Raw genomic sequence first — 26,591 nt, forward strand, 5'->3', positions numbered from 1 at the left:
ACTAAACAAATTATTTTTTCCTATATATTTCATACTTATACATGTGTTTTTTTTTTTTACATATGCTCTGGGGTCCCCGCACGGGGGCGGGAATATTCAATGTTTATGACTATTGATGAGGATCCCCTGGAAGAGAACCCCCTAACCCAGTTTCCTACTTCTAACTTTCCCACTGATAGAGATGAACACAATTAATGACCATGGACAGAAAAAAGTATTTCATGGGATGAAGATTTAGAGAAGACCTTGGATAGCAGGCTTAACAGACTTAAGACCTTGATGAGAAAGCAAGAGCTCATTTATACCAGCTGGAAAGTTTGGCATTTATTTTAGCTTTCAATATACAATAAGAAGCAAACTATATATTCACATTTAATCCTCAAAACTGTCTAACAGCAATAAGAAATAGTCTGATAGAAAATACAGCTACTACACACACAGAAGAATTAAGTCTACAGATATTTATTTATGTCATTCACCCACTGCACTGACAGAACTGCCAATTTTCCATCAACACACTTATTTTCTCACCTGTTTGACCTCCTTGGGTCTTTTCATGAATTTGGTAATTGACATGCTTCCACTCGACTTTCTCTTCACCGACACTGGGGTCGCTTGGGTAGAAGGCGTGGTTAGACTATTAAGGCTGTCCTCTTTGGCTGCAGGGTTGACTTGCGTCAGATAAGTCCATTGACATGGTACAGGGAGTGCCTGCTGGTCAAATCGCTTCAATACCTCTGCATGGACATACCAACACATTCTAAAATCTGGTCTCTTCTCATATGTGGAATTCTCAGAGATTATGCGCTTCAGACGGGCTTTTGATGGGATAAGTGCATTCTCACCAGCAGTCGGAGTCGAAGGTCTAGACGTATTAGGACTTATGGGACTGGTGCTGCTGCTTTCCGGATGGCCAGGCTCAGAACCTTCAGAAAGCAATCCACGTCTGCAGCATTCCTGGAACTCATGTATAATTACCTTGCTGCCATTGAAGTTGCCATGGAGCAATGGAAGCAACTTTTCCAAAACTGCAGTGGAAAACAAATGTATTATTTAGTACTTTAAAAAAATATAATGGTAGAGTTTTCAATATCGAAGTGAAACAACTTAAAATGACAAGTTGTTGAACTGGCCATATACGCTGGAACTCTCAAAGTGCTAATATGTATCACAATAATAAGGTTGAAGTTACACCACATTCTTAAGCTTGTTGTTTCCACCTGTACAAATTTGTGCATGGGCAACATCTGGGAACGAGACACTTGCATCAAGGATAAAAATAATTTGGAGTACAGACCTGGTAAGGTGAGCGTGCTTATACATTAGGAAGACTTTCATGATATTAAATCGCCCTAGTATTACTTGATATGCAGTTTTGACTGGTCTGGGGTCAACTCGCCCTGAACTTGGAGATTGTGCAAATGAGCTCCCCCATCTTTTTAGACAAGCGTCTGTTGTAATGAACTTCGAAATTGGGGTGGGGGGGGAGAATGTCTATCCTGCAGAGAGGTTGTTGGAGCTTGTCCAACAGGGAGGAGAAACTTTCATGACAGGTGTGATCTTGATGTCGAAATGCCCTTCCGACTGGAGCCACTGTGTCCAATTCTTCTTGGAAGGGTCGCATTTCGGGACGAGCATGAGGCACTAGATGAATGGCTGAGCAGATCATGCTCAGTTGAGATTTGATCAGGTGAACTGGAGTGAACTTTTATTTTTATTTTCTTGAAAGGGAGTTGGCCAGAATAGAGTTTGTTGCCAGACTATGGACAAGAATGCCTTGTCTAGCAATGTGTCTAGAGTGGTTCCCAGAAAGGTTATTCTTGTCCAAGGTGAAAGGAGAGACTTCTGGAAATTGAAAGACAGGCTTGAAAGAGACAAAGACACCTGGAAGTATCCCTTGACCCCTGTTGGAAAGATGGAGCCTTTATCAGCCAGTCGTCGATATATGGGACAACACATTTCATAAATATACAGGAAACAGATCAGCAACCAATGGCAAGGACTTTTAACTGGTAATGAGTACCGGCTACTGTGAATCTGAGGAATTTGTGATGGCTGGGATGGATAGGAACTTAAAAATATGCATCCTGGAGATAGAGGTTGGTAAAATCTGTGGTTTAGAAGGCATAGAATTTATTGCTTCTTCAGGTACTTATTGAGTTTCCTAAGTTGAAAATGTGGAGCCACTGCCCTGATTTCTTCCTTATGAGGAAAAAAAACTGGAGTAAAATCCCTTTCCTTTTTGAGAATGTGGAACCTGTTTCTATGGGCTCTTTTCACATTGCCAAAATTTACTTGTAAAAAAGATGAAGGTGAGATGGGAGGAATGTTGTTGCTGGAGTCTGAGGTGGAATCTGAGTGAACTCCAGAGTAGGGCCATGCTTGATTGGCTCTAGGACCCATTTGTCTAATTATTTGGCTCCAGTGATGTAGGTACTGGGAAATTCTGGCACCCACCCAAGGATGAATAGGGGTGTAGCTGGTACATTGAGGTTGCCGCTGCTTCCTAGAGGTATCCCTGGTGGAAGCAGCCTATCTCTTTTTTGGTTGTTTAAAATAGGCTGACAGCAGTGCTCGATAGGGTTGATGCTATTGATAAGCGGCCAGAAAGGGCTGCTGGAGGGATTGTGGTTGGTATCTCTGGTATCCACGGTACAATTAAGATTCACGGACATGCAGTCTGCAAAAAGGGGTTTTATGGAACTGGATAGTTCCAAGGGATTGAGGTGTTTGTGTCCGTTTTTATGACCTGTAGTGTCGCGTGGGCTCTCATTATTCTAAATGAGACTACTGGATTTCTAGGTAGCAGGATCGATAACGGTGTGGGGGACTGAGTCTGACCCACGTGTAAAGAACTCTGTCACCTTAAATCCGGTTTTTGCTCCGGCTAACTAGCAGTGCCTCATTTCTCCCATGTGGAAGGAATGATTTGGCAGCCGAAGCACATGACATCTTTGGAACTTCTCAGGGAAGTCGTGGTTCCTCAGATCCAAACCAACTCTCTTATTTCCAATATGATCTCATATACAAATAACAAAGACAGTATAAGTTTTATGTAATGTTTTAATAAAACGACTATTTTAGATATTAAGGCGTGAGCCGCAATAACCAGAACGATACAACACAGTAGGATTGTAATAGTTACCAGGAGAGTAAAACATAAAAACAAAGCTATCATATTGTCAAACAGTTTCTACTCTCCCTCTGCTTGTTCTATCTAGAGCACAGCATGTTAAGCTTCTAGCTTGCCTATTAGAATCACTGTGGAGATATCAGCCCTCATACCTGAGCAAAGACCTGTGATCTTGGTTCAGCATCTGCAACGAGGCAGTCAGCATCAAGTTGTGGTTCCCTGGTCGGAATCTCCCTCTCGCGTGTATTGGGACAAGGAAATGATTTTATAACTAACATGTCATCGTGATCACAAAATGTCCCTACGCAGGAATGCCGAGTCTAAACTCTTACCACGTCTATCGGCAATGTACCAGACTGTATCCTTGACTGAAGCACAGAGTAAATATGTTATAGAGAACTCCAGTGCTGAAGTAGGCAAAACAGTGTGATATGAATAAAAAACAACACCGTAGAACTGGCTATTTGAAAAATAACAGTACGAAGCCTAATAAAAAGCATGTAGAGCAAAGGCTCTAAGCTGTCAGCAAATGAATAAAACATATTCAGGGCAAAGTGCACAAAGGCCTAAAGCCTGAAGCTAAAGCGCAATGAATACGTAAAACTAACCACACTACACCCTCCCCTTGTCGGTAGCATGTGGTTCCAATAATATAAAAGGATGCCCTAAATATAAACAATACCTAAAAAACTTATTTCGACAAGGTAAGAAGACAACAAAGTCATAAATTCAGGTAACATGCGACCATAAAGCCAAATTCAATATAGTGTCAATTTCGTAAAAAATCCAATCGTTAGATAGAAGCAATAGAACGCAGGAGTTCCTCCACTTCGATATATGTCAATATCGGAAGATCCACGCCACAAAGTACCATGGAGCAGGTGTGATCCAAAGCCCCAAAACCATTCAGGGCGGCACCCCGTGCAGGGCCTATGAAAGAGACAATACCATCTTCCTCCAGGAAGGGAATCTCATAAACTGCCTCACGAAGCAAACGCATCCGTAGTGCACAAGTCTGGGAATGAGCCCTAATCGGGAACATCAACAGATCAGTATCGCCCATTGGAGGGCGCTGCAATGAGAGACAGAGAGCCAGTGCATGTTCAAACGAGCACCAAAGGCATCGAAACGCGGGTTGCACACAATCCAAAACCGGTCTGAATGACAGAGACCAGTTGCACTCTAAATGTCTCAGGAGTGTCGCTCCAAAATGCTGCATCATGCGTTCACGACACAGCTGCGCTGATGGGAGCAGCAATACAGGATCTCGTCGTGACGGGACAGCCATTGCGAAAAAATAGCAACAGCAAGACTCCAGCCAATAAAGCCAAAGTAATCGGGAAACCCCAAAAAATGCTTCCGAAAATAGAATGTATAGCCGAAGGTATCAAACCGAATATGGAAGAGAAGGTATGAGCAAAACCAATACCAACGACTTTGAAAAAATGTGCAATACCAGCAGTGCTGGATGCATTAAATATACGTCCCACAAGTTCACCGAAGTGATTTGGAAAGTTTGTAGTCAAAAGGGACTGTATCTCCGCTGATGACCTCGCCACCTGAAGTGCGTAGGTTTCGCTCGCAGATGTAAGGGCCACATGCTTCTGAAACAATAAAGCTTTTAGCCGACTCAACTTGTCGAAATCAACCTTGGAAGTAGCAATATGAGGCCAGATGTCCGCTACCTCCCTAAATTGAGTGGGGGGAAACAACACATTCCCGCAGCACGTAACGGCCTTGTTGACAACGACGATGTAAACTATTCCGGCACGCATGCCACAGCAGCGTTCGCTGTTAAGAACAATGTAACTGCCGTTAGAAAGCACCTGGAAAGTGTTTTTAATAACCGGGACTGGAACTCCCTTCAGATAACAAGCTAGGTTAGCAATCGAAGCGTTACACGCCCCGTGCAAGGACAGCTGTTTACAAACCATTGAATGGCTGACAGAAGCTTCGCATTCGCTGCCGCTAAGAAAAACCTCCTTCAAACCATTAACACATCTGTACTGAAAGGGAAGGTCCCACACCTCGTGTATGTAACTGTCTCCCAATAGTTCATATCTACCCACCGGAATGTGCTTCAAACACGAAGTAAATTGCAAAGTAGAGATAGGCAAATTAATAACCCCATGGATCAACCATTCAGCTGACGGAATCTCAGCTACCGTGAAAGGCAGTTTCTCTAATTTCTCAATATTTAACATAACATATGTCGCTTCCTTTTTAGCCATCAGTTGTTGTTGACGAGTCAAATTAAAGGAGATAAAGATCTCTCTGGCATGAATGTGCTGCCATGGAACGCGACCCGCCTTCAAGGTCTGAACAGTCCAACCCAGCTGCATGATGGACCGCGTCTGACTCTGCCCATGATATAAAGAAGACATGTCCGATTTAATAATGTCAATGGCAGAGGAAACAATACTGTCAATCGTGTAAACACGTTCAGAAAGGGTATGCATGCCATTATCAACAACAGACACAGTCTGCATCAGATTTTCTTGATCAATCTGCCGCAACCGGGCTGCAGCCTCTTGTTGTGAAAGCTTCCAAATCTCATTATAAACCTCGTATAAGAACCTTTTCTTCCGTGGTACTTTGGGACCTGACAAAAAATCTTGTAAATCAGTATTATTAGACAGCAACATGAGATGTGACTTAACTGCATCCAGCGTGGATGACTTCAACCATTGCTGACAAAGCTTCCCCACACTGTATGTAGTTATAATATCAGCATGTTCTGGTGAAACGTAACGAGGGTCTGCCCTACTAGTCCTGAACCCCCCTGAAGAGGTGACAAAACGTTGATGACACATATTAGTGTCTACAGGCCACAATAACCACCCGCCTGAATGTAACGATGAAGTGTTAAGCGTACCATTCTGGACCCAATGTGTAAAGTCACAGAAAGTAGCATTTACATAGTGCTGCCAATTTTTTAATTTAGAAGGGACAGGTATACTAGGCAAAGTCAACTCCCTAATCGTCGCTAAGCCCAAACAGCTAGTCTGTTGTACTGTGTCATTGAGGAAAATCATCTGCACAGGGATAATACATGCTCTAAATAACGTGTCCCTGCCTTGCATCTGCCAATTTTTCGTACCCCAAACACTTTTCAAGTCAAAAGTTTTGAACCAGTATTCATATCCCTCGACCGACAGTTTAGATACAAACAAATTGGAATACAGTAATTTAGTATCGGTCAATAACATTTGCTTATTAGAATACGGTGTAACTTTAAAATAGTAGGACCTAGCATTACGTGGATCATGCCCAGCAAAATATGCAAATTTTTCATAATACATTTTTGAACTCCCTTGTGGAGGAGTCGAGCAATGTTCCCATTGCACATAATTAAACATGGGCTTAGGGCTACTAGCTTTATGAATAAAGTGGTGTCCATAATAGTTGTAACAAAACATGTCACCATGATTATCTCTAAACTGGTAAGCATCTTCATCGTCATAGACAGTATAATATTGCAAATCCGTTAGCATAGAATCTACTGTCTTCACATCCCAATCATCAGAAACAATGCCAGGTATAACAATATCACTCATTGATAATTTGAGGACATATGGTATTTGAATCAATTCAGTGGGACCATATATATCAAACATTACTTTATCCCACACAATTCCATCCGGAACTGGTATAGCAGAAATGTTCACTGTGGACAAGTCTCTTCGAACCATATGAGACGAAAAATGTGGTTTTAACACAGTCTCCACATGTTCAATGTCAGATCGATCAGGAAGAAAATGACCATGTATTATCAGAAAAAAAGTAACCACAAATCCCAACCATAATAAAATAGTCATCACGGCCAAAAACAGCCAAAAATAGTTCCAAGGAAAAACAAAATATGTTCGTTTAAGCCATCCCAGCAGCCGTCGTGGACCGTGGACAGAAGACATCGAGGACGAGGAGCCGGACCCATCATTATCAGCGTTGTTGAAGCAGCCAGAAGCAGTTCTAGCAAAAGGTGCAACTGTGAACGAAGAAGCAGATGGAGGCTCTCACCGTGGCACGCTATAAACCACACGTTCAGAAACGTCTGTAGAACGTACAGCAATTTGATCACAAGATTCCATATTAATCGTCGTCGGTGGAACAATCGCAAGATCATCATCCACCCTCCCCAAGCTCGGAGAGGAAACAGTGTCGGTGAAAATCACCTGCAGCGGGACTTCTTCCCCAGTAGTGAGAGGGATTCCGGAACTACTGGGTGTCCCTCTTGGTCTGCTGTGCAGAATCGGCCACATGTTGTAACTTGACATTATCAATGGAAACAAAGCGATTTCCTTTGGCCCCTCGCAGCGGCGGTATAATCACAGTTCTCGTGCCGCTCACCCCTAACACAGGGACAGGTTCTCGATAAGAAGGACCAAATTCTTTTTTAACTGCGACCTTTTCACGCACTAGATCCCCAATCCTGGGTATCCAAACAGTAGGTGTTACTGGCTCATCCTTAATTCCTGAGGAGGCAGCACTGGCAGAAGTTATCTTCACGGAATTGTTGTAAATCCTGCAAAACAGTGACACGATCATTTATGTCAAAGGGCGTATCTGCCGCCTCCACACCAGGACCATCTAGATCAGGAACACACATTTGTGTTCCAAACAGGCACTCATATGAAGTACGACCCCCCAGTGACCTTCTAGGCAAGTTATTAAGTGCTCTCTGTACTCCATATAGGTGGGCTAGCCAACCACGACCCGTACCTATAACTCTGGCCGTTAAGGACTGCTTTAAATCACGATTTAAACGCTCCACGACAGGATTTCCCTCGGGATGAAATGGAGACGAGAATTGGAGCTGGACCCCCAACGAAGCCATGGTGTCCCTGAATGCCTTAAAGGCAAAAGCAGGGCCCTGGTCCGAATGAAAAGCCGCAACTGCAAATATATCGACAAAGATGCGCAAATCTTTAATAACAGTTCGAGCGTCAGCCGAGCGTTGTGGCCATACCCATACAAATCTGGAGCACAAATCTACAGCAACCAATATATATTTGTATGCACTATCTGGTGTCAGCGGACCACAATGATCCAAGTACACACACTGTAATGGTTTGTTTGAAATCAGAAGGGGCGTCTGCTGCGGGCGTCTAGCCGACGATGCCTTAATTTGTTGACAAACGTCACAACAAAGGACATACTGCTTTGTCTCTTTTTAGAGACCAAGCCACCAGTAACGAGCCTGTAAAAGTGAAATTGTGGCAGCCACCCCAGCATGTGCAGAAGCCACCCCCTCATGTGCTGCAGAAATCAATCGAGGTCTCTCAATTTTATTGGGAATTTCACGTACACCAATGCCTGGAATTGTAACAGTAGCATTTAGCGCACTATTCAAGCAGTAACTATATTTTGAAGGAAATCCTTTAGGAAAAGGCGTGCCATCAGCCGTAGCCTTTATGGCAGCTGAAATTTCTGTGTCTGGTTTGAAACTCGAACGAGTCACTGCGGCCACAGTGGCGACAGCCACTGCCGATTTCGCGGCTTCAGCCGCCAAAGTATTCCCAGCAACGTGTATTCCAACGCGCTGGTGTCCAAGTGTATGCACAACATGGACTTTAGGAATCGTTTCCTTCAGATCCGCAACCTTACCCCACAACATTTTATGCTTAATGGTGTTGCCTTTAGAATCTCTGAACCCATTCATCTTCCAATAGTGTAAATATTCGTTGAAAGACTGCACACAGTAGTAGGAGTCACAGACCAGCAAGGTTAAAAGTGCCGGATCTGCGTGCTCCAACGCTAACAATAGAGCTTTGAGCTCAGCCAGCTGTGCCGTGCAATCTCCCAAGGTTTTAGTATAAGTATGTCGGGGGCAGAACACTTCCCCCTCCATCGTGCCGCTCACCACCGCACATGCAGCAGAATACTGTTGTTTAGTCCCAACCGCTGGTTGCGCAGAGCCATCAGTATACATGACCACTTCATATTGGTCAATAGGCAATGTACCAGCAGGAACAGGGTATTCTATTTCGTATTGAAGAAACTCTTGAGTCTGTAGTTTAGGGTCAAATACATAATCTACATCAGTGGCTGTCAAAGACGTAGCCCATTGTATCCATCGCGGGTGTAAAGCTTTCGAATTAGGAACACTCGCTTTTGTAACAGCCTCTAAGGCCGGAATCGGGGAAACAATGCGTTGGCCCTGGTCCAGCGGTCTTTCTTTAATAACAGCCATCTGTACTGCAGTGAGAATTTTCTCAGTTTGTGCAAAACGTTGCTCTGCAGCAGAATACAAGTGAGACTTGTATGCAATCGGGACAGTCTCCCCTTCATTAAAGGTGACATAAGTAAACCCAACAGCCCCAGGTATCACCCTGATCACTAAATGTGTCTTATTGTCCCGTGTGTGTAAGTGTTTAACTGCTAAGAGATCACTCTGTAATTCTCGCAGTATGTGTGTATGTTCAATCGTCCAAAATTTACTCGAAAAATTCGGGCGAATCAACTCGTATAAGGGTTTTATACGCGTTGCATAATCAGGAATGTAAGTTCTGCCAAAATTCAGAAACCCCAACAATGACTGGAGCTTCCGAACCGTATTAGGAGGCTGCAATAAAGCACATTTCTCCAAAAAATGTGGCGCTAGGCTCTTGCCCTCACTCGATAACTCATATCCCAGGAAAATGACGCTGAGGAAGGCAATCTTTGATTTTTTTAAATTAAACTTATAGCCAATATCAGCAAACCCCACAACAATGCGCGATACGCGCCTTAGATGTTGTAGAATCTCATCATCTGTCAGATATATGTCATCAACATATGATAATGCTTCAGGGTCGAACTCATGCAGCATTTCAGTTACACAAGCCGAAAACAGCCCTGGGCTATTCTTATACCCCTGAGGCAAACGACAAAAAATTTTCTGAGAGCCAAACGCACTGAAACAGGTATAGTCCCGACTCTCGGGCGCTATATTCTGGCAGAAAAATCCATTCGAGATATCTAATGTCGTCTTATATTTTTTACGCACTATATTATTCATAAGCGCTGCGCTGTGTGAATTCTGTATTGCATATGTGCGTGTATGACTATTCAAATGTCGGTAATCCACCACTATCCTATAGGAATGGTCCGGTTTAGCAACTGGAAACAAGGGATTATTCATCGGTGAGACACAGGGCTCAATTACACCCTGATACTCCAATTGTGTAAGAATTTTCCTAACCGATGCCCTAGCTTCAAATTTGATAGGATATTGCGGTTGTGGCTGAGGTTCGCCCTTTATCGGAATTACATGATAAGGTGATTGCCTGTCCCACCCCACGTTATTTCTATACAAGGCGGGAGCCTGTGCTAGAGCCCATGATTTACTATAGGACTCCGCGAGTTCTCTCGGAACAAGTGGTGAGAAGGAAGGTGTAATAACCTCCTCCCCAACTGGACAGTCGCGAACAAAGTCAGGTGGCCAATCTTGTTCGGCCAACAGAGCATCATATGATTTTACCACATGGTCCCAAAAAATGGCGTTTATAATACGGTCAATGTCCCCTTCCAATCGCAGAGTCACTTGATATACTCTATCAGGATCAGAGACTCGCATATCCGCCGTCTCGACTTGTATGAAGTCATCAGTTGCTTTCACCTCCAGATGCTCTTGAAGACTCCAGCGAACTATTGTGACCTCTGCCGCGCTGTCTAACAGTGCTAACGCCCATGTCTTGTTCATCAAGAGAACTCACTTCTTGAGCGGCATGTCTAACTGAGACAGCTGCCACTTTCTTCTTTTTAAATTGCTGTTTCTGTTGCAGCGGTTTCTCTTCTTGTTTAATAGAAACCTCCGCTGAGCGTTGTGAATCCTGTCTCGGTTTAACGTACTCCGTCCTCCGCTCTGACCGCCCACCTCTCTCACTTCTCTTTTCCGAGGAGTCCTGAAAGGAACGAGATTGACGTGTATCAGTATATTGATATCTATCAGGCGTCTTCAAAGTATCCCTATTCCTGAGATTATACTTATTCTGTGGGGTCTCCAGTTGCGGAGACTGCCCACCATCTTTCTTCGGTGTTTGCTGTTTCTTTTCCCAGCGCTTTTTCGAACCCTCAGGTTGTTGCTGTTTAGCATTTTCTTTATTATTTTTACCCTGTAACTGGGGTTTTTGTGGTCTAGCCCCTAGGCTATCACGACCAATACTAGAATATGTTTCCGCTATTATTCTCGGAAGCTCCCGCTCCTGATTAAGCAGCGGTACATCCCGAAGACGCATACGCACTGCTAGTGCTACTGCCTCTCCTTTGAGATTACTCAAAATAGAAGAAACTGTGGCAAAATTGCCCAGCAACTGCATGCCCAAATCCAAGGCAGGGGCAGCCCCATATTCATCCTGAATCTGTTTAAGTACGTCCGGTAAATTAGCTAATGTCGGTGTACCGTGTGCCGTAGTGTAGAGCGCGGCAAACACCGTGCCCCAGGTATTACAAAGGTCCACCGGAGGAACCATCCCGTACGGCAAACACATCGTCAAAATTCTATGTTTATCCCGAGGTCCCGTATGGGGAAATACTGCTTCCAGCGTATTAATTTTTTGCGCCAGCCAAAACGGAGTCTCCTCTCGTTTAGCCGGTACTTTACCCATAACTGAGTGTATAGTGGCCGGATTAAGACCCGGAACCACAGCCTGTGGGTGCGCTGGAGCAGCACGCGCTGCATTCGTATTTAATGTCTGCATCACAAACTGAACTAATCGTCTATATGTAGCCGTTAATTCTGTATATAAACGACGAACTTCAACCACTGCCAATTGAGCAACCGCAGGATGTGGTGTATATGTAGCCAATAAAGGCCAGGTAGGACCATCATTACTCAGTGGACCTAACCTAACTTGTGCTATTGAGTGTGGGAGGGCGCCATCAAGCCAATTATGGTGTTCTTAATAAGATAGAGGTATTTCTAAATAAGGGTAAGCCCTGTATTGTCCAGGGACATTCGCAACTGTGCATTCGTGAAAAGTATTTGTTCCCCCATCCACCGCTGGAAATGCGACCCAAGAATAAAAAAGTTCCGTTCTATAGGCTGCATGGGCGTCCACCACAAAAGTGACTGGACCCCCCTGGACTGTCAGTCCATGTGTCAATAGATGTCCCGTGAGCGGATGTCGCATATTAATTGCTATGTTCACTACATTAGGATTCGCCATTTTATAAAAACGGCTTCAGGTCAGAGAAGGCACACCAATATCGGGGTTTTTCCCTTTCAAAGTTCAAGCTTGAACAACCAACCACTAAGCAATAGGAAGCACCTATGCTGTGGCGGCGGAAACCCTCAGCCCCACGGACGTCTCCGTATACGGAACCGAGGAGTCAAAATATATATGAGACCAAGAGAGTCAGTCGGACCTAATCATTAGAGCCAGACCAAACGTTGGCGGCGCCATGTCGCGTGGGCTCTCATTATTCTAAATGAGACTACTGGATTTCTAGGTAGCAGGATCGATAACGGTGTGGGTGACTGAGTCTGACCCACGTGTAAAGAACTGTCACCTTAAATCCGGTTTTTGCTCCGGCTAACTAGCAGTGCCTCATTTCTCCCATGTGGAAGGAATGATTTGGCAGCCGATCGCATGACATCTTTGGAACTTCTCAGGGAAGTCGTGGTTACTCAGATCCAAACCAACTCTTATTTCCAATATGATCTCATATACAAATGACAAAGACAGTATAAGTTTTATATAATGTTTTAATAAAACGACTATTTTAGATATTAAGGCGTGAGCCGCAATAACCAGAACGATACAACACAGTAGGATTGTAATAGTTACCAGGAGAGTAAAACATAAAAACAAAGCTATCATATTGTCAAACAGTTTCTACTCTCCCTATGCTTGTTCTATCTAGAGCACAGCATGTTAAGCTTCTAGCTTGCCTATTAGAATCACTGTGGAGACATCAGCCCTCATACCTGAGCAAAGACCTGTGATCTTGGTTCAGCATCTGCAACGAGGCAGTCAGCATCAAGTTGTGGTTCCCTGGTCGGAATCTCCCTCTCGCGTGTATTGGGAAAAGGAAGTGATTTTATAACTAACATGTCATCGTGATCACAAAATGTCCCTACGCAGGAATGCCGAGTCTAAACTCTTACCACGTCTATCGGCAATGTACCAGACTGTATCCTTGACTGAAGCACAGAGTAAATGTTATAGAGAACTCCAGTGCTGAAGTAGGCAAAACAGTGTGATATGAATAAAAAACAACACCGTAGAACTGGCTATTTGAAAAATAACAGTACGAAGCCTAATAAAAAGCATGTAGAGCAAAGGCTCTAAGCTGTCAGCAAATGAATAAAACATATTTAGGGCAAAGTGCACAAAGGCCTAAAGCCTGAAGCTAAAGCGCAATGAATACGTAAAACTAACCACACTACAGTAGGGTGTCAGATGTCTTTCCCGAATAGAGTTGTGGCCTTAAGCCAACAGATCCCACCAACTGCTGTAAGCCTATGGATATAATATCCATTGCACAGTCAATTTCAGATGCTGCTTTTGCTCCTTCATGCAAAATGGGTGTAACTTTGGTTTGTCATCTGGCAGGAAATCCAGATATGTGGCAATGTCCGACCACATCTGGCAACCATCACCCCAGAATGGCCAGTTTACGGCCTGGTCAGTTGTGTCCGACATGCCAGTGAATCTCTTTCTGATATTATCAGGACACTTGCTTTCCTTGTCAGGCAGAGAATAGAATAGGGTGGAAGGATTTTTAGACCTGCGATGTGCAGCCCGATTAATGACCAAATCAGGTCTTGGATGTCTGATCAAACAGGCAGGAGAGTCCTCTGGTGTTTAAATTTTTTTATCTGTTCTATGAAGACCATCAGTGACAGTCACCAGTGTTTTCATTTTTTTAATCCATCCTCCCAGATATAGTCCACAATCTGTATTACTCTGATGTTTTCTGGATTTCTCCTTGAAGTAGTACAGAAAACAGTAAGTGTTTAAAAGTAATGGGAAGTTGGAAACGCTTAGCAGCTCTCTCCATTAGCATGTGGAAAAAAAAACATCTTTCGGTGGAGAATCCACTGGCTGAGGAGCTGTAGAGGAAGGTGGAGGAATGATCCCATTGATTGGTGATGGTGCGTCTGTCCTTCATTTTGCCTTCTTCCCTATCCCCATCAACATCTGTTGTAGAGGAATCTTCTACAGGAGGCATGGCAATGTGGGATTACAGCATCATTCTGGGGGAGGAGGAAGCAGATGTTCTGGCGAGTTAGATGCAGGCGTAGGTACTACTGCAGTTGGTTGTTGCACTTCAGCTGGTGTTGAGAAGCACATGTAATAGTCTAAGCATGCTTTGCAGGTCTTGCAACAAGGTAGCGGGAACCTACACCATGACTGGTGGTTGTGGTGGAGGAACATAAGGATGATACTGGCTCCAGAGAGTGGGGACTTTATTAAACAGGCTCATAATAATCCTGTTATTCCTCTTCATATTGATACTTGACGTGCAAGACAGAGGGACTGTGGGTTGCACCAAACAACCCTTGATCGCCATCTGATTCTTGAGTATCCAACAACTGGTTGGGTGGAAGTGGGGACGAGTTAGCAGGCGATGTGTATTCAGGATGAATACTTGTGGAGATGGAAACATTTGTGTCAAAATTGTGGACAAGAGCAACATTGATGGTTCTTTCTGCTTGAAATGTGTTGACAAGGACTTTTCAGACAGCTGCGTCATCGACAGTGGTATGGACACCGATATGGTCATCGATGCAGGCACAGTCATCGTGGAACTCGTCGTCAGACAATGGAATGGATGCAGACAGTGAAAGCATCAACTGGCTTCCAGTCATAGAAACCTCAATTCTCAGTGAAGTCTACGATTGTTTTGACGTTGATGTCATCGACGATATTGTTAGTGAGTTTAGTCTTTTTTTAAACTGGTTCTGATGAGGATTTAGGTTTTAATGGAAGAGCTGTAAAGGGCTCAGATTTAGAGTCTGAGGAAGCCCCATTTCATGTATCATGGGAGGAGCCTTCCATAGATCGATGGTGGGTCTTTTTCAAGGCTTTTTGCTTTGATGAGGGGACTTGTGAAGAGACCATTTCCTCTTTGTGGAAGTCTGTGAGGAGATGGAACTCACTATTTTCCTCAATAGAAGTGACAGCAGTCTTGGTCTTAAGTTTCTGCAACCATAATAAAAGTTTTGCTTCACGGTCTTTGAGGGTTTTGGTAGAATAAGTTCTACATATCTTGCAGTCTCTCATCTTGTGGGATAGATGAAGGTAATGTGTACATTCTTTATGAGGATTTTCTGAATGGAAACTTTTCTTACTACAGGTGGTCTGGAGTCTTTTCTTTACCAGTTCTGAAACACTGGAAGAGAACAATTTGGAAATCACCAAATCTGAGAAAAAAAAAAAAAAAAAACTGAGCACAGCTCGGGGAGACTCCCTCACACAACATGCAGTGAAAATCTGAGGGAAGATGCCTCTGTTAATGTCGTAATGGTGCTGTCGCCTGACTGGTCATTGTTCAACTGGTCATTTTTTTTAAAGATAAGGACATGTATATGCTATTAAGCTGAATCTTGCAATCTCTTTACAGCCTATTTTACTGATATATACTGCCTACTATGATACCGATGGATTCCCACTTTGACCACGGGAAATGATTCAAGCATGTGAATCTATGGAAAGATACTCCAATACTGGAAAAAAAGTTGCTTACCTGTAACTCCGGTTCTCTCGTAGGAGAATTTCCATTATAGTCATAAGCACTGAATAGACCTGCCCACGCTGGGACCTTGGCGTGCTTCTTCACAATATATCCTCTTAAGTGGAGATGTCTGCCTTTCTTCGGTAAGGCCTGCAGCCACTTGAGAGGAAGTCATTATGCAGCTGATAGGAGCAGGCTACAATGGCCCAATTATTCATCTTTAATTCAAAAAAGGGGCCAGGAGATTACATGTGTATATAATATGATGGCGTTCTCGTAACAAAAACACAGCATACATGTCTTTCACAAACTTTGAGGTAACAAAGTAAGCCAGGACAGTAATTCCATAGGCTGCCATTATGGGAGCCAAATTAGAGACTGCTCCTATAATAAGCCAGAAACCATCCTTATCCCATCATGCTGAGCAGGTGACAGTTGCTTCAATCCTTTTTTATGACGTGTGTGATGATACTTTAAAGAATTTATATATTTTTTGTCCTACCCAACTGGGAGGAGGGAGGGTTGCTTAGGACTATAATGGAATTTCCCCTACAAGAGAACTGGAGTTACAGGTAAGCAACTACTACTCTCGTAGGGGATTTCCATTTATAGTCATAAGCACTGAATAGAGTAGCAAGCCAATCCCTAGTTAAGGTGGTGGAGAGGACAAACAATGCAATTACAGGCAGATTTCTAAAGGATGCCTGTCCTACTTGAGCATCTGCTTTAGCATCCGAATCTAAGCAGTAGTGTCTGGTAAATGTGTGGCCAGATCTCCAGGTGGCTGTTTTGCAAATGTCTGGGATAGAGCGATTTCTCAGCAAAACAGTTGTAGCTGTTTTACCTCTAGTGGAGTGAGGTTTAAGTTTAGCTGATAGTGATTTTTTTTAGCCTTTTGTTAACATAAGAAGATGCAAGAAAATCAATCGTGAAATGAACTATTTATAAGTGGCCAAGCCCGTATGAACCGGACCTTAGTTGACAAATAGTTGGGTCGACCTCTGTATGGCTCGTGTCTTATATAAGTAGAAGAAATTAGTGACTTACCTCTAACTTTAGTTCTCCAGTATTGGAATCTTTCATAGATTCACATGCTTGAATCATTCCCCGTCGTCGAGATTGGAGCCCACAGTACATTTAACCAAGCAGTGTTGACAGATATCGCCTAAGGGCCCTAGGCCCCTTAATTTAACAGTCTATCAGAGTCATTTTAAGAAAAAGGACCAAACTTGAGCATCCACCAGTCAGAAGACACCACCCTCTAGAACCCTCCTGAGAGAAGTGCCAGTACCTCAGATTTTCAGAGCACAAGTGCGTATAACGTGAGAAAGAGCGGTGAAGATGAGCTTCTCTGGGGGAGGTGGGCGGGTCGCATGTGAATCTATGAAAGATTCCAATACTGGAGAACTAAAGTTACAGGTAAATAACTAATTTTCTTACACCAGTATCAGAACTTTCATAGATTCACATGCTTGAATCAGAGTGGCGAGCAGTACCTATGCACATTTTAACACTCTTGCTGTCTATTCAAGAGACACACAGAAATGAAAATGTCACTTACCCAGTGTACATCTGTTCGTGGCATTAGTCGCTGCAGATTCACATGTTGAGCACAGTCCGCTGCCTGGTGTTGGGCTCGGAGTATTACAAGTTGTTTTTCTTCGAAGAAGTCTTTTTTGGTCACGGGACCGAAGGACTCCTCCCTCTTCGGCTCCATTGCGCATGGGCGTCGACTCCATCTTAGATTGTTTTACCCGCAGAGGGTGAGGCTGGAGTTGTTTGCTATAAATAGTGCCCATGCAATGGAGTGAATACGTATGTACATAAAAAGTTTATAATAATTATTTACAAATGTACAAATGTTTAAGATTTAAGATTTACTTCTAAACGGCTACAGGCTTCCCGGGGAGGCGGGAGGGCACATGTGAATCTGCAGCGACTAATGCCACGAACAGATGTACACTGGGTAAGTGACATTTTCAGTTCGATGGCATATGTTGCTGCAGATACACATGTTGAGCATAGACTATAAAGCAGTTACCTCCCCTAAAAGCGGTGGTTTAGCCTGTAGGAGTTGAAGTAGTTTGGAATAATGTTCTTAGTACAGCTTGGCCCACTGTAGCTTGTTGTGCATTTAGTACATCTACACCGTAGTGTTTAGTAAATGTATGAGGCGTAGACCAGGGTGCAGCCTTACATATTTCGCTCATAGGAATGTTTCCTAGAAAGGCCATTGTAGCACCTTTCTTTCTGGTTGAGTGTGCCTTTGGTGTAATAGGCAATTCTCTCTTGGCTTTAAGATAGCATGTTTGAATACATCTGACTATCCATCTAGCAATGCCTTGTTTAGAGATTGGATTTCCTATGTGTGGTTTTTGAAAAGCTATGAACAGTTGTTTTGTTTTCCTGATTAACTTTGTTCTGTCAATGTAGTACATTAGTGCTCTTTTGATGTCTAATGTATGTAGTGCCCTTTCAGCCACGGAATCTGGCTGGGAAGAACACTGGTAATTCTACTGTTTGATTTAAATGGAATGGTGAGATTACTTTTGGTAGAAATTTTGGATTTGTTCTTAGAACTATTTTATTTTTGTGTATTTGAATAAATGGTTCTTGTATGGTAAATGCCTGTATTTCACTTACTCTTCTGAGGGATGTGATTGCAATGAGAAATGCGACTTTCCACGTTAAATATTGCATTTCACAGGAATGCATGGGTTCAAAAGGTGGACCCATGAGTCTTGTTAAGACTATGTTAAGGTTCCATGAAGGAACTGGTGGTGTTCTTGGTGGTATAATTCTTTTTAGCCCTTCCATGAATGCTTTAATAACTGGTATTCTAAATAGAGACAATGAATGAGTAGTTTGTAGGTAAGCAGATATTGCTGCGAGGTGTATTTTTATAGATGAAAAAGCGAGGGTTGCTTTTTGCAAATGTAGTAAGTATCCCACTATGTCCTTTGTAGAGGCATGCAATGGTTGGATTTGATTGGTATGGCAGTAGCAAACAAATCTTTTCCACTTAGATGCATAGCAGTGTCTAGTGGAAGCTTTTCTAGCTTGTTTTATGACCTCCATACATTCTTGTGTGAGGTCTAAGTGTCCGAATTCTAGGATTTCAGGAGCCAAATTGCTAGATTCAATGATGCTGGGTTTGGATGCCTGATCTGTTGTTTGTGTTGTGTTAACAGATCTGGTCTGTTGGGTAGTTTGACATGCGGTACTAGTGAAAGGTCTAGTAGAGCTGTATACCAAGGTTGTCTTGCCCATGTGGGTGCTATCAGTATGAGTTTGAGTTGGTTTTGACTCAATTTGTTTACTAGATATGGAAGGAGAGGGAGAGGGGGAAAAGCGTATGCAAATATCCCTGACCAACTCATCCATAGAGCATTGCCTTGTGATTCGCGGTGTGGGTACCTGGATGCGAAGTTTTGGCATTTTGCGTTTTCTTTTGTTGCGAACAAATCTATCTGGGGTGTTCCCCAAATTTGAAAGTAATTGTTCAGAACTTGGGGGTGAATTTCCCATTCGTGGACTTGTTGGTGATCTCGCGAAAGGTTGTCTGCTAGTTGGTTTTGGATCCCTGGAATAAATTGTGCTATTAGGCGAATGTGGTTGTGAATCGCCCACTGCCATATTTTTTGGGTTAGGAGACACAATTGTGTTGAGTGTGTTCCTCCTTGTTTGTTTAAATAATACATTGTTGTCATGTTGTCTGTTTTGACAAGAATGTATTTGTGTGTTATTATGGGTTGAAAGGCTTTTAACGCTAGAAATACTGCTAACAGTTCTAGGTAATTTATGTGAAATTTTGTTTGGTGTACGTCCCATTGTCCTTGAAAGCTGTGGTGATTGAGGTGTGCTCCCCACCCTGTCATGGAAGCATCTGTTATAACGTATTGAGGCACTGGGTCCTGAAATGTCCGCCCTTTGTTTAAATTGTTGCTGTTCCACCATAGAAGCGAGAGGTATGTTTGGCGGTCTACCAACACCAGATCTAGAAGTTGACCCTGTGCTTGTGACCATTGTGATGCTAGGCACTGTTGTAAGGGTCGCATGTGTAGTCTTGCGTTTGGGACAATGGCTATGCACGATGACATCATGCCTAGAAGTTTTAGCACAAATTTTGCTTGTATCTTTTGGTTTGGAAACATAGCACTTATTACCTTGTGGAATGCTTGAACTCTTTGTGGACTTGGAGTGGCAATTCCTTTTGATGTGTTGATGGTTGCCCCTAGATATTGTTGTGTGACACGGTTCGAGGTGTGACTTTGTATAGTTGATGGAGAAACCCAGTTTGTGAAGTGTTTGTATGACATATGTGGTGTTGTTTGTGCACTTTCTTACTGTGTTGGTCTTGATTAGCCAATCGTCTAGGTAAGGAAACACATGTATTTGTTGTCTCCTGATATGTGCTGCTACTACTACTGCTAGACATTTTGTGAATACTCTTGGTGCAGTTGTTATTCCGAATGGCAACACCTTGAATTGGTAATGTATTCCTTTGAATACGAACCTTAGGTACTTTCTGTGAGAAGGATGTATCGGTATATGAAAGTACGCATCTTTTAGGTCTAATGTGGTCATGTAATCTTGCTGTTTGAGCAGTGGAATGATGTCTTGTAGTGTGACCATGTGAAAGTGGTCCGATATGATGTAGGTATTTAGTGTCCTGAGATCTAATATTGGTCTTAATGTTTTGTCTTTTTTTGGAATTAGAAAGTACAGGGAGTAAACTCCTGTGTTTTTTTGTTGTACTGGTACTAATTCTATTGCATCCTTTTGCAGTAGTGCTTGAACTTCTAGTCCTAAAAGTTCTAAATGTTGTAGTGACATTTTGCGTGTTTTTGGAGGGATGTTTGGTGGGAATTTGTGGAATTCTATGCAATAGCCATGTTGGATTATTGCTAGTACCCAATTGTCTGTTGTAATCTGCTGCCAAGATTGGTAGAATTGGCTTAGTCTTCCCCCCACTGGTGTTGAGTGAAGGGGTTGTGTGACTTGAAAGTCACTGTTTAGGTGGAGGTGTTTTTGGAGTTTGGAATTTTCCCCTACTCCTTGGGAATTGACCCCCTCTATATCCCCTGAAACCTCCCCTTTGGAATGAACCCTGATAGGGTGTGGTTCTTGTTTGTTGGCTGGTGGTGTCTGTGGGTTGGCCACGAAACCCCCCTCTAAATGGAGTTTTTCTAAAAGAGCCTCTGCTCTGCGGGGAGTAGAGTGCGCCCATGGCTTTGGCTGTGTCTGTGTCCTTTTAAAGTTTTTCAATGGCTGTGTCCACTTCAAGGCCAAAAAGTTGTTTTTCGTTGAAGGGCATATTAAGGACAGCCTGCTGGATTTCAGGTTTGAACCCTGAAGTGCGGAGCCATGCGTGTCTCCTTATGGTGACAGCAGTGTTGACTGTTCTTGCTGCAGTATCGGCTGCGTCCATTGAAGAGCGGATTTGATTGTTCGAGATCGTTTGTCCCTCTTCAACTATTTGCTGCGCCCTTTTTTGGTATTCCTGGGGAAGATGGTCTATGAGAAGTTGCATCTCATCCCAGTGTGCGCGGTCATATCGGGCTAGCAGCGCTTGAGAATTTGCGATGCGCCATTGGTTGGCTGCCTGTGATGAGACTCTTTTTCCTGCCGCATGAAATTTTCGGCTTTCTTTGTCCGGAGGTGGGGCGTCTCCAGATGTATGGGAATTTGCTCTTTTGCGAGCTGCCCCTACTACTACGGAGTCAGGTGGTAACTGCGAAGTAATAAACACTGGGTCTGTGGGTGGTGGTTTATATTTCTTATCCACCCTTGGGGTGATGGCTCTTGATTTTACGGGCTCTTCAAAAATTTGTTTTGCGTGCCGTAACATCCCTGGTAGCATTGGGAGACATTGATATTGGCTATGTGTAGTCGAGAGGGTGTTAAATAAAAAATCATCCTCTATAGGATCGGAATGCAGTTGGACATTGTGGAATTCTGCTGCCCTAGCCACCAGTTGCGAGTATGAGGTACTGTCCTCTGGCGGTGACGGCTTTGTGGGGTATGAATCGGGATCATTGTCCGGCACTGGGGTGTCGTATAAGTCCCAAGCGTCTTGATCCTGATTATCTTGACTTATAGTAGTTTGCGCTGGTGAGTGCATTTGTGGCGGAGTTTGTGCCGGCGATGCCTGTTGTGGTGGAGAGGGCGGAGGCGTGACTTTTTTAACCACTTTGGCTTGTGGTTGTGCGTCATCCTTGAGAAATCCGATCCTTCTTTTTCTCATTATTGGGGGAAGGGTTGATATCTTCCCTGTGTCTTGTTGGATGTACAGTCTCTTTTGTGTGTAGTCTGATTCTACACTTTGGAGCTCTTGTCCAAATTTGTGCATCTGGCCACTTATTCCTTGTTCCTCTGTGTTGGAAGGAGGTGTGGAACTTTTCGGCGCCGAGAGAGAATCTTTTTTCGGCTTCGGTACCGACTGAATTTTTGTGGCTTTCGGCAGTGTGTCTCTGTGCCGATGTTTTTCGGTGCCGGCATCTTGTTTTTGCTTCTCGGAGCCGCTATCTCGGCTCCGAGGTTGCTCCATGGCGGTCCCTCGACCGGAGTCGGGTGTCTTCGCTATGGGCGTGCCCTTTTTCGGCGCCTTCGACGGGTCGCCGGTTTTATGGGTCGAGCCATGGCCTGTTGGCAGTGGCGTCCCCTGGGCTTTTGTTTTTTTCGATGGTCTTTATTTTCGACGTCTTACTCACTGTTTGTTGTTGTTGTTGTTCGACGTCGGAGTCTCCGGATTCTGAGTCCGGAACCGAGAATGTTTCCTCTTAGTCGTCGAAACGTTGTTTTGTCGGCGTGGCCGCCATTTGTAGACGCCTGGCTCTTCGGTCCCGGAGTGTTTTTCTGGACCGGAAGGCTCGACAGGCCTCACAGGTATCCTCCTTGTGCTCGGGGGACAAGCACAAGTTACAGACCAAGTGCTGATCTGTATAAGGATACTTACTGTGACATTTTGGGCAGAAACGGAACGGGGTCCGTTCCATCGGCTTCGGCGTCACACGCGGTCAGGCCGACCAGGCCCCGATGGGGGATCGAAGCTACCCCAAAGTCTTCCGATGATCGGTGTCGATGTACCTAACTATCCCGATACCGAACGGAACAATACCGACGCTTTCTTCCGAGATTCTGACTAACTTTCCGAACCGAAACACGGAGCGAAAAGGAACACGTCCGAACCCGACAGCGGAAAAAAACAATCTAAGATGGAGTCGACGCCCATGCGCAATGGAGGCGAAGAGGGAGGAGTCCTTCGGTCCCGTGACCAAAAAAGACTTCTTCGAAGAAAAACAACTTGTAATACTCCGAGCCCAACACCAGGCAGCGGACTGTGCTCAACATGTGTATCTGCAGCAACATATGCCATCGAACACGTTTCCCATTTTTTTATCATCATAATCATCACCATAAGCATTGGATCTGAATCTGAGACTAATTGTCTTAAACAATGTGCATACCTGACATCAGGATGGTGGGATGAAAGTGGTGGCTCACCTTCAATGGAAGAGGTTCCTGAGGACTGCTTGGCCCAGCGCTACCTCTCCTTGAGATAATGCTTCCAAGCAGTAATGCCTTGTAAACGTATGGCAGCTTTTCCACGGCGCTGCTCTACAAATGTCTTGTAGCGGTACCCCAGCAAACAGTACTGCTGAAGAAGAAACTGCCCACTTAGAATGTGCACGGGCAGACAAAAGTAGAGTCTTGCCCGCTGCCGTATGGCAAAACTGAATGGCTGAGGAGATCCATCTAGCTATGCTCTGTTTGGAGAACGGTTGACCTTGCCCAGTTGCACTGTAAGCCATAAACCGTTGACTAACTGCGAAAAGATTTAGTTCTGTCCAAATAGAATTTAACACACTTTTTAATGTCTAAAGATTGCAAAGCTCTCTCCACAGGAGTCAGCTGATGTGGAAAAAATGTCTGAAAAACTAAGAGCTCATTTAGATGAAAATCCAAAGAGACCTTCGAGATAAAATGCGGGTTAGTGAGCAAGATTAGTCTGTCGCGTTTGATCTGTTAAAATGGCTCTTGTATGGAAAGTGCTTGTATCTCACTGACACGTCTGGCTGATGTGAGGGCCACAAGTAAGGCAACTTTCCAGGAGAGGAATTTCAGAGACGCTCTATGAATCAGCTAAAAAGGCTGCTTCATCAGTTGCGCAAGAATATTCAGATTCCACGAGGGTGGGGGAGGCCTGAATGGAGGAAAGCCTCTGAAAAGTCCTTTCAGAAATTGATTTATCTATCTAGAGGACCATAACGAAGGTGAGGAGTCTGAACGCCTGTACGATGCAATCGCTGAAAGGTGCACCTTTATAGAGGAATGCGCAAGTCCTGATTGCATTAAATGCAGTAGGTAAGGCAATATTTGCTCCACCAATGAGGAAAGAGGATCAATTTGCTGTTGGTGACACCACAAACAAAACCATTTCCACTTACAAGAGTAAGCCTTATTGGTACTAGCTGCTTTGGCCTTGGATAGAAAATGTCTGCACTCCTGTGGAATATTTAAATGTGCAAATTCCCTGTGCTCAGGAGCCATGCTGATAATCGCATCGCCTGAGGATCCAGATGCAATATCTGCCCGCTACTCATTGTCAGCAAGTGCAGAGATGGTTTCAGTGGAATGTGAGGCTTCACTCACAGAAGCAGCAGCTCTGCAAATCAATGTTAGCGAGGCCAGTATGGAGCTATTAATATCAGAGTCCACGGTTCCTCCATCTTTGTCAGGAGTCTCTGGATCAATGGTATTGGGGGAAAAGCATATGCAAATATTCCTGGTCAAGCTATGGAAAACACATGATCCTTTTAGTGATGCCAGCTTGAAGTATTGGCATTTGGCGTTCAACCCGCTGGCAAATAGGTCGAACTTGGGCGTTCCCCACTGGGGAAAAAATGTGGTGGACTGTGGACTGGTCCAGTTCCCATTCGTGACATCGATTTTTGTCTGCTGAGCAAGTCTGCTATCTTGTTCTGTATACCTGGAAGGTGCACTGCTGTGAGCCTGATGCTTTGCTGCAACACCCAGTTCCATATTCTTTGAGCTTCCCTGGAGAGAGGAAGCGATCTAGTGCCTCCCTGTAAGTTGCGGTAATGAATCGTAGTGGTGTTGTCCGTTCTTATTACCACCTCTGAACCGGCAATAGTTGGGGGGAAAAAAAAGCAAGATAAACTGCTTTGAGCTCCAGCAGATTGATGTGCATTGTCCTCAACTCTAGTGGCCACTTGCCACTTACTCGTAGGTCTTGTAAAACAGCTCTCCAACCTTCCAGGGAGGCATCAGTGGTGACAGTCCACAGTGCTGGGCGATGGAGAAACGACAGGCCGACAGACAGGTTATGTTTTGGAGACCACTATACCAGAGCTTTGACTATTGCTGGAGTTGTGTATCTGATCTTCAAATCTTCCTAAAATCTGGAGCAATTGTAGATTGAGTTGCTCTTGCAGGGGGCGCATCTTGAGCCTGCAGAGAGGAACTAGAGGTATGCATGATGACATCATGCCCAGTAAAGATTTGAAGAGGCGAACTGAAAGGTAGTCCTAACGCTGAATCGATTTTGCTAGAGCTAATATTTTTTGCTGCCTCTCCGCAGTGGGACATACCATGGTGGATTGAGTGTCCAGATTTGCTCCTAAAAAGGTGATCCTGTGTGATGGTAGGGGTTTGGATTTCTCCCAGTTGAAGGTCAAGCCTAAGCTGCTGAGCAAGGAAATGCACTTTGTTGACCTGCACACTCCTGTGTAGGCGTTTGCCTTTATTAGTCAATCGTCTGGGTATGGGAATACCTGATGTCATCTCCTGAGAAAGGCTGCAATCGGCGCTAGGGACTTCATAAATATCCTGGGAGCTGACTTTAGGCCAAAAGGGAGGACTCTAAATTGAAAATGGCTTGCGGCGCCCATGAATCTCCGGTATTGTCTGTGGGCTGGATGAATGAGGATGTGGAAATATGCATCCTTTAGGTCTAGTGTAGACAAAATCTCTGGTTCAATTGCAGAAGGACATCCTGTAGGCTTATCATGCAGGATTGTTTTTTTCAAGGAGGTGTTTAATTCTCAGAGGTCTAAGATTGGCCTCCAGTCCTTCCACTTTTTGCGAATGCGAAAGAACCTGGAGTAAAAACCCCTTCCTTGCTGTGATGAAGGCACTCTATTGCTGCTTTGATGAGCATTTTGTTGATCTCCCTTTTGAGTTGTTCTAGATACTTCGGTGAACTTCTGCGCGGAGGATTGGGAGGAGGCATTTGGACAAACTCTAGAGTGTGGCCATGCTTCACTAATTGTAAGACCCACTTGTCCGATGTTATGACTTGCCATTGTTGGAAAAACAGGGATATCTTTCTGCCAAGAACTGGAGGAGAATGGACGGATGCAGCCAGAGCCTTGGGTGTATCACGCTCTGGGAGCAGAGTCTTTAGCAGGGCGAGCTGAGCGTACTCTAGAGCCAGATCTGCCATATGCCGCTTGTGGCGGTTGCCTTTGTGTGTAGTATGGACATAACTGCTGAGAGGAAGAAGGATACGTTGAGTACATATATTTCTGGTAGTCTCCCCTGTATGAAGGCATTCCACAACCTCTCATGGCTCAAAAGGATAAGTTACTTACCTGTAAATCCTAGTTCTCTTCCAGGGGTATCCTCATCAAAGTCATAAACATTGAATATTCTCGCCCTTGTGCGGGGACCCCGGAGCATATATAAAATATATACACATTATACATGTGTAACAAACAGTCATGCAGGCTATCATGTTAAAAACAGGCTAAAATGCTTTATTTCTATGAAG

At 44.1% G+C, this 26,591-nt stretch overlaps 1 protein-coding gene across 3 annotated transcripts in view; it reads right to left on the reverse strand.

Moving 5' to 3' along the window:
- Positions 1-26,591, reverse strand: part of CHAF1A (chromatin assembly factor 1 subunit A) — a 270,727-nt gene that overhangs the window by 27,608 nt on the left and 216,528 nt on the right. For all 3 annotated transcript variants that reach the window (XM_069216496.1, XM_069216495.1, XM_069216494.1), the window contains one exon: positions 532-1,028. In XM_069216496.1, the coding sequence (XP_069072597.1) occupies positions 532-1,028 (497 nt within the window). The remainder of the gene's footprint in view (positions 1-531; positions 1,029-26,591) is intronic.

The sequence above is a fragment of the Pleurodeles waltl genome, chromosome 12 (assembly GCF_031143425.1).
Source record: "Pleurodeles waltl isolate 20211129_DDA chromosome 12, aPleWal1.hap1.20221129, whole genome shotgun sequence".
NCBI classification, from domain to species: Eukaryota; Metazoa; Chordata; class Amphibia; order Caudata; family Salamandridae; genus Pleurodeles; species Pleurodeles waltl.